Below are 9,462 nucleotides of genomic sequence, written 5' to 3'. Positions count from 1 at the left end.
ACTCGTTGAGACAAATTACAGACAAACCCACCTACACCTTAATAGTAACATTACGAGGGGATCCACTCGTTGAGACAAATTACAGACAAACCCACCTCCACCTTAATAGTAACATTACGAGGAGATCTACTTGTTGAGACAAATTACAGACAAACCCACCTCCCCCTTAATAGTAACATTACGAGGGGATCTACTTGTTGAGACAAATTACAGACAAACCCACCTCCACCTTAATAGTAACATTACGAGGGGATCTACTTGTTGAGACAAATTACAGACAAACCCACGAGGGGATGTTACTCCTGGTACCCCTGATCCACTTGTTAAGACCTGGCTCCTGCTCAACTCCGGGTCTGGTCTGTGAAGTGGGGCTCTATATACTAGCACAAAATCTGTGGGTATTACTGCCATTACTAATATTACTCATTTTACGACCATTACTAATATTACTAGCCTAAACTCTGACTAACGGAAAATCATCAGAATATAAGAAGATATTTAAAAGTAGAGTAACAGGCGTTCAGAAACACGCACTTATTAGTAGAGTAACAGGCGTTCAGAAACCCGCAATTAATAGTAGAGTTACAGGCGTTCAGAAACCCGCACTTAATAGTGGAGTAACAGGTGTTCAGAAACACGCACTTAATAGTAGAGTTACAGGCGTTCAGAAACCCGCACTTAATAGTAGAGTTACAGGCGTTCAGAAAACACGTACTTAATAGTAGAGTAACAGGTGGTCCCTGAGTAAAAAGCAACATCTCATGCAGTCATAAACACAATCCCTCTTTTAATGTGAACCACTGATTGTGTGACCTCAATACAGTAAAACCTTACTGGGCGGCTCAGTCTGCCATTCCACCGAATCTTTATCTAGGTTTATGAACATGATACTGATAGCCTGGGGTCCTAGGTAAAGTAAAACCCTGATTTACCGCGGCTATTTCCTTACTTTAAATAGGGCTTAACATACGTAAACAAACCCTGATTTACCGCGGCTATTTCCTTTCCCCCAAACTCCGCGGTAAATCGGGGTTTGCGGTAAATCGGGGTTTTACTGTATTCGTAAACACGCTTTACTTACACGTACACTTACCAATAGACTTATCTGGGTCTGACCGGAAGGAGTATCCTTCTCCAGGCTTATACCACGTGATTCCCATATAAGGGTATACTCAACTGCAACACGTGATGCCCATATAAGGGTATACTCAACACGTGATGCCCATATAAGGAGTACACTTACCAATAGACTTATCTGGGTCTGATCGGAAGGAGTATCCTTCTCCAGGCTTATTCTTGTTCTCCGCCGAAAGCTGAAATAAAACAGATGTAAGTAAAACTGCAGACTATTGTCAGATTGTTAAAACTACTTATAAGTAGAATGAGGAAAATGTTGTTTATATATATTTTTAAAAATTATTTAAAAAATAAAGCGTGACTATTTCTTGTTTGTAAAATTTGATTTTTAATGGCCAAAATTGTTGGTGACAGTTCAACTTGAGCAAACATTCCACAATTCTTATCTGAGTCTTTTAAAACCCACCATTACTCTCAAATATGTGTCATCAATAGCGTTATAATGGTCTCAACCAAAAGCTAACACAGCATAAGAATACGACTGTGAACTGATGAAACTTCTGAACTTTGACTCAAAGTTAACTCCCCGTCAAGGATGGATTAGTAGTAGTAATATTACTAATATTACTAGTAATATTACTAGTAATAGCTGGAATTGCATTGGTGGACATGTAATTACCTACACAGTACCATACACTATATGTCTTGTCAGCAGCTGTATTGAGCAGCATTGTTGTTTTAATCAACTCAAAGTTAAATATTGACAGGATTTTCATTCATTAGCTGAACTCTTGTATATTTTCAAATGACAATTTTCAAGTTCATTTGCATATTGGAAGATTAACTGTCCATGAAGAAGTAAAGTAAAGAATAAGTAAAGTAAAGAAGAAGTAAAGTAAAGAAGAAGTAAAGTAAAGAAGAAGTAAAGGTCAAGTATGCACTATAATGTGCTGTTGAGATAGTTGGAAATAACCATCGTAGAAATCTATCATAACTAGCTATAATATTTATAAGAGTTAAGTATCGTAAATGCGATAGTTAACTTTTTCGCAACGTGTATTTGTAGCCTAGCAACCTGAATGAGCGTATCCTAGCAACCGGCACTTACTTTTATCTTGCATCCCATACTAAGGAGAGTTGTCATACGATATATAGCCATCACCTCATTGCAGCTCTTCTGCCACTGTTGGTCCGCTTCAAAATTATCACCTGTCATTATCAATCAGTTGAAGCACAAGGAAATAATGTTGAAACACATGGAAATAATGTTGAAACACATGGAAATAATGTTGAAACACATGGAAATAATGTTAAAATACAAGGAAATATTTTAAACTCTTGGTCAAACAAGTTTAGAATGTTTTGGAACACTGGTATAGAATACACATGAAAAAATAGAGCATGAAATTTATAAATAATCTTACCATAGGATCTTCCATTGAGATGGTTTAGTTCGCCCTGTTATTTAATAATATTAATTGTTTTAAAAAGTAGCTGAAAAACTGACGAGATTGTTGGAAAATGTAATTCAAATTCTCCAACCTTCAGAATAAAATCAAATTTTATGACCCATATTAAAAATAAAAGGTTTTGCAGCCAAACAAAATTAACGCGTTAAACAAAAAATTTATAGAGATAATTTATCATTCAGATATATTCTTAAAAAGCTTGGTAGCTTCTATGTTCTTTACTATGTTCTATATAATATGTTCTATTATTTTGGTCTTCCAATGGTTGTGTGAAGCGCAGGTGGCCCAAAGCGTCACCGCTGGATAGAGACCCTGGATCTGCCTGCAGCAGCCAGAACCTCGAAAAAGGGCTACCCCGTTGGTGCCCTTTTCCAGTACCACATCGAACAGCAAGATGAAGCCTCTCCACAACAAGTCCTATCCTGCTACCTCCTCGTGGTGAAGACTGGAAACTGGATGAACACTGAACAGTGGTGATCTCCAGGCTAAGGGCAGCGAAGGGCGACGGGAGGCTCACTGACCCCCACGGATTTCAATTATTGAATCACATAATTGTCTCCTAACTCTAAACCTCGAGAGAAGAGAGGTGCAGAGAATCAGTGACTCCCCCGGCTGTGGAGTGAACAGTAGCTAAAGAGGTATTGGCCGTTTGCCTCTGACCTTGTTGCTATGACCCAGGTAAACTGGACCACGCTCTGGTAACAGGATCAGCCCCCCATGCCTGGGGTAACGAGGTAGTCAGGGGGAAGGTTAGCCCCCGTAAAAGTGGAGCCCTGGCTCACACTCTAATCTCCCTAAGCTTTGGGACAAAAGCGTATAGTCATTTATTGGAATTGGTGAAGAAAGAAGAAATAATACAACGACAGGACATCATCACAAAACCCACTCTTACTGATTAGTAGCAACAAGTGTTCTAGCGGAAGTTGTTACTCACGTGGCCAAGATGGATAAGTCATTTAACGCTCAAGTGGCGCCCGGCGTTAAGTAGGTGTCTCACTTTGCCTGATGTGCAGGGGACTGCGCATGAGACACCAGCCATTGAAAAGTTTGATGATGTCTTATAATAACACTAGGGTTAAAGTCCCTACCACTGATTTAGATGTCGGAGGGGACCGGATTGATGACTCTCTCACCCTAAAACTCCCTAGGAGAGGGGTGACAGATGATATGCCGGCTCCTTCACCCGGCACAAAAAATAACATAAAACAACAAAAAAAGGATGGGGATGCATTGGTTTCTTGTAGTGAGGTAGCTCTAGTAGGGACATTTAATGTCCGAACTGCTAGAGAAGGTTACAAGCGCCTTGAACTCGTGAGTCAGTTTCTGGAGAGTGGCATGGAGATCCTTGGGATTCAAGAACATAGGATTGTCCACCAGGAGCCTATCAAGATCGAAAAGTTCAAGGAGGGGGTTAGCTTGGTAACTGTTTCAGCATGGAGGAATGGAGCAGGAGCAGCCACTGGTGGAGTGGGCTTTCTGCTGACTAGAAGAGCATACAGCGCAATCAGCCTCATTAAACCCTATGGCTCAAGGGTGCTGACTATCTCTTTCAACGGAAATCCCAGACTCACAACTATAACTGCCTATAGTCCTACCGAGGCAGCACTAGTTGAAGAAGCGGAGGATTTCCATAACACCCTTAGACAGGCTATGAATGATGTGCCAGCGCACCACCTGCTGATCACAGAGGGAGATATGAACGCCCGGCTTGGAAAGGAGAATGAAGAAGACTCCCGTTGGTACTTTCATACTCGTACCAATTGGAATGGAGAGCTACTGAGAGACACTGCCCTGGAGTGCGATATGGAAATTACCAATATCCGCTTCAGAAAGAAGGTCAACAAGAGGTGGACCTTCTTATCCGATGGACACTTAACAAAGGTCAGATTGACTATATCCTCATACGGCGGAAGTGGAAAAACTCATTAAAGAACACTGAAGTTTACAACACTTTTCAGTCGTTGGGATCTGATCACAGAGTTGTAGTGTGTAAGATCAAAGTTAGCTTTAGGAAAGGACACAGGCCTCCGAAAAAAGTTAACTATGATTATAGTGCCCTGAAGTCGGATGGTGAGCTTCAAAAAAAGTATGCAATTGAAGTTCGGAATAGATTCTCTGGCCTGGTAGAGGAGGATGATGGGGCCACTGAAAGCTACGGGAAGCTTATGGTTGCTATTGAGGCGGCAAACAAGAGCCTTCTGCCAAAGAAGACTCGACAAAAGCAGATTGACCCCTCAAGTGACCCAAGAGTGGACAGTGCAAGGAGGGGACTGTTCTTGGCCAAGGACCAATACCATCAGGAGCCTTGTGAAGAGAAGAGAGAGGAAGTCGCCACTAAAAAGGATTTGTTAAAGGCCTGCTACAAAGAGGTAGAGGAGGAGATCCTGAAAGGAAAGATCAGGAAAGTTGAGGATACTGCTGATCGTTGTAAGAACAAGGAAAGCTGGAAGCTTGTCAACGATATTTCAGGGAGGACAAATCCCAGCTGTGGACTCGTGGAAGGGGGCAGCTCAACAGAACGTCTTGAGAACTGGAGGAAGCACTTCTCTGGGTTACTTGGACAGCCACCCACAGTCCCTGACAATAGTATTCCGATCAGGAATATACACCCTCCACTGAATATAGAGGATGGCCCGTTCACCATTGTGGAACTACGTCTTGCCAAAAAGCAGATAGTAGAAGGCAAAGCTTATGGTGATGATGGTATCTCACCTGAAGTGATGAAGAGGGTGGACATCGATGACGTCATCCTGAAGTTCTGCAACGATGCATTATGTGATGGTCTCATGCCCGATCAATGGAAGCTCAGTAATATTGTTCCTGTGCCAAAGAAAGGGGACCTCACTAAGACCGACAACTACAGAGGAATATCTCTGACATCGATAGTCAGTAAAACTCTGAACAAAATGTTGCTGAACAGGATGAAGCCAAGTCTTGAGGAAGTTTTAAGGGACAACCAGAATGGCTTTAGACCTGGGCGCTCTACAACATCACACATCCTTGCTCTACGAAGAATTATGGAGGGTGCTAGAGCCAAAAATCTTAAGGCCACCATGGTTTTCATTGATTTCAAAAAGGCGTTCGATAGTGTGCATAGAGGTTTGCTCATGAAGATATTAAAAGCATATGGCATACCAGAAGCCATAGTGCGGCTCATTGAGGGTATCTATACGAGCACAAAGGCTAAAGTAGTTACAGCCGATGGTATAACAGACATTTTTGATATCCTGGCTGGAGTACTGCAAGGAGACACTCTTGCCCCGTACTTGTTCATTATCGTGATTGACTATATCATGACAGTGACTATAGACGATGATGACTCGGACTCTGGGTTTACTCTCAGGCCTGCACGGAGTAGAAGGATTGGTGCCGAGAAGATCGCAGACGTCGAGTTTGCAGATGATGTTGCCCTTATCACTGATACCATTGAAGGGGCAAAACTACTCCTGGACAGGCTTGAGAAAGCAGCACTGAGTGTTGGGCTAGCCATGAACGGCTCTAAAACTAAGTTCATGACTCTGAACATGACAGAGGAGGCGAGTAGTCTTAATAGCTGTTCTGGAAACCAGCTGGAAAAGGTGACAGACTTTGTTTACCTTGGAGCTTGGATAGCAACAACAGAGAGGGACCTGCGGGTCAGAAAAGCTAAGGCTTGGGCAGCCTGCCACAAGCTAAAGAAGATGTGGAAGTCTGACCTTAGAAGAGGACTAAAGATCCGTCTATTTGTTGCTACTGTGGAGTCAATACTTCTTTATGGTTCTGAAACGTGGACGTTGACAGAGCAATTGAAGAAACGCATTGATGGCTGCTACACTAGAATGCTAAGGATGGCACTTAATGTGGATTGGAAGCAGCGAAAAACCAACAAAGAAGTCTATGGCAACCTACCGAGAGCAACCATGAAGATCCAAGAGCGCAGGATGCGACTAGCAGGCCATATCCACCGGCACCCAGAACTAGTCGCAAACCGCTTGCTACTCTGGGAACCAACTCATGGGGTGCGGAGTAGGGGGAGACCAGCCATGACCTATGTTGATAGCCTACGAGCTGACACGGGTCTCAACGACACTGGAGAAATGGGCGGACTTATGGCGGATAGAGTTTTATGGAGACAGCGCATCAATACTCGGACGCTGAAGCCGCCTTAAGTCAAGTAAGTCAATAATGTATATAAATGTATATAACAACTTACGTCTGGCTGCACTGTGCTTCCCAAACCAGCAAATCCTGCGGCAAAAATTCAAATTAATTATAAATGGGGAAAATTATGTGTAGTTGTAAAAGTCAAGCCAGTGCGCATTGATCTTTCAGAACAAGTATATTAATAGGTTTTTCTATCTGGTGTTAATACAATATGGTCTTTCAAGGACACTTTTTACCTTACGTAATGCCTCGTCATGTCGCTTCTTTCTTTTATATTATTGCTGTATTGTATATATTGTGAGAGTTTCAAATCGAAAGAGTAATCGGTACCTCGCATTGGTGTAAAATGTAGATGCAGACAGATCTTACCACGCATTGGTGTAAAATGTAGATGCAGACAGATCTTACCTCGCATTGGTGAAAAATGTAGATGCAGACAGATCTTACCTCGCATTGGTGTAAAATGTAGATGCAGACAGATCTTACCTCGCATTGGTGTAAAATGTAGATGCAGACAGATCTTACCTCGCATTGGTGTAAAATGTAGATGCAGACAGATCTTACCTCACATTGGTGTAAAATTTAGATGCAGACAGATCTTACCTCGCATTGGTGTAAAATGTAGATGCAAACAGATCTTACCTCGTATTGGTGTAAAATGTAGATGCAGACAGATCTTACCTCGCATTGGTGTAAAATGTAGATGCAGACGGATCTTGTTCTTTTTTAAATATACTCTCTTCCAACCTGAAACATGAAATGCAATCGCTAGGTAAGAACATATTCATTTAAATACATACATAGTATAGAGCAAACGAAACAATTTTTATGATTTGCTCCTTGACATCAAGTTGAGCACTGTTAGCACTGTTATAGTGCAGATAAAGGAAGTAGCACCATGTTATACATAGTATAGTATCTTGAGATTATTAGTATAGTATAGTATAGTATAGTATAGTATAGTATAGTATAGTATAGTATAGTATAGTATAGTATAATATAGTATAGTATAGCTGTATAGTATAGTATAGTATAGTATAGTATAGTATAGTATAGTATAGTATAGTATAGTATAGTATAGTATAGTATAGTATAGTATAGTATAGTATAGTATAGTATAGTATAGTATAGAAAAATTTCCGACAAAATTCCGACTACCTTCTCCCAGTACAGATAGAAGCAGATTTATAATTGTCCAACAGAATTATCATACTGTTATTAATCAAGCAATATAATAATCAAATTATAAATCAAATAAGGCTAAGATCATATTTATGGAAACCTTTTTGCAGTGTAACACAAAAGTTAAGGAGTTGAAGGAGTTAAAATACTAACCGAGTCTCGAGGAAAACGTTCAGTAAGTAAGGTACATTAGGTATAGTTTTATAATAGGTATAGTAAAGAGAAACAACCGTGTCAGTGATGGAGTGAGGTTAATCTTCAAGACTAGAATTTACTGTGAAATACTACTGCTTAATTTGAACATTTGCAGATATTGACCTGCAGTTGATAAAAGTGCAGGAAGTCTAAATTTGCGAATGGTAGTTTGCTTCGCAGAAGGCAATATAGTAAGAAAGAGAGGAACTATACTACTACTAGCCAAAAACTAATTCAAGCGAGTATTGCGTACTTTATAAGCTCATAAATATTAGCTTTATTCGCACTTGTTTCTCTTTCGACAAAGATGTGACGACGTCAAATTTTAATTATTTTTATTTTAAGAACACTCTTGCACATTATTTATTAATTTACTTCTCTATTGATGTATATAATAGTCAAGACGTGAGTGTTAGGGCTCTCATTGACAAATTTATGTTTAATCCTGTTTAAACCGGCCAGGTAGCGTAGTTGGTTGATCATCGGATTTGCAATCGTAAGATTGCGAGTTCGAATCCCACTGCCTGCCTAGTCGTGGGGTGAGCGTCGTTGACGCTCTGCTAAGGATCCCGAGTGGTCTATGTAGCCCCACGGTTCACTCAGCCGAATGCTCGAGAAATCGGGTGTGAGGGTTAAATGAGGAGCTGTGGGCGAAGAAAGTGTGGCATAGTGCCTTAACCGTTGCTGGCCTTAGGAACGATCCTTCGGCTTCTTGTAAAGCTCTTCCTTGAAAGTGCTGGTTTACATTGTAATGCAGGTAATGCCGAAGTAAAATAACAAAGGTGGTCGACTCATTCGATGGCCTTGTTGCGTCGCAACGAATCCTCATAAGATAAGATAAGATAATCCTGCTTACGTTACTCATTGGTGACATGATCTGATCTCCGTGGGACCCCTGATAATGACTTGGCCGTCCCAATATCTATACTGACATATTATACAGTAAAACCCCGAACGCGGCCGTTTTCTTCCTCCAAATAGGACCAAACCCCGATTTAACGCGGCTTCTTTCTCTCGAACTCCGCGGTAAATCGGGGTATTACATTTGGCTCTTACTAAATCGCTCGCCCAAAAATTTCACGTGACTTTGGTTTTTTTGGTTTTGCAGCCGTACAAAACGGTTTTACATAAACCCTAATCCCAACCCTAACCCTAACCCCGAAGCTATCCATAATCTTAACCACAACCCTAACCCTAACCGGAACCCGAGCCCTAAATAATCGAATTCACGTTTTACTAGCCTGTCACGTGACCAAAACGGTTTTTTGCCCATAACTCTCCAGGGAAGCATTTTAACCCTACGTCATGGGGGGTGATTCGGAATCAGCGTCCACGGTCCAAAAATACACTGATCTAGATCACTGTCATGCCTAAAGGGCCTTCTTACAAGAATTTT

The 9,462-nt window shown here is 41.2% G+C and overlaps 1 protein-coding gene across 1 annotated transcript; it reads left to right on the top strand.

Annotated features, from left to right (window-relative positions):
* The first annotated feature begins 3,881 nt into the window (after positions 1-3,881).
* On the top strand, positions 3,882-6,694 carry LOC134813824 (uncharacterized). The gene is made up of 2 exons (XM_063821703.1): positions 3,882-4,382; positions 4,505-6,694. The coding sequence occupies exons 1-2, from the start codon at positions 3,882-3,884 to the stop codon at positions 6,692-6,694; spliced, it is 2,691 nt and encodes an 896-aa protein (XP_063677773.1).
* The last annotated feature ends 2,768 nt before the right edge of the window (positions 6,695-9,462 follow it).

This window comes from Bolinopsis microptera, chromosome 4 (assembly GCF_026151205.1).
Source record: "Bolinopsis microptera isolate Bmic1 chromosome 4, MBARI_Bmic_1.0, whole genome shotgun sequence".
Lineage (NCBI taxonomy): Eukaryota > Metazoa > Ctenophora > Tentaculata > Lobata > Bolinopsidae > Bolinopsis > Bolinopsis microptera.
This window is presented reverse-complemented; position numbering and strand designations above follow the sequence as displayed.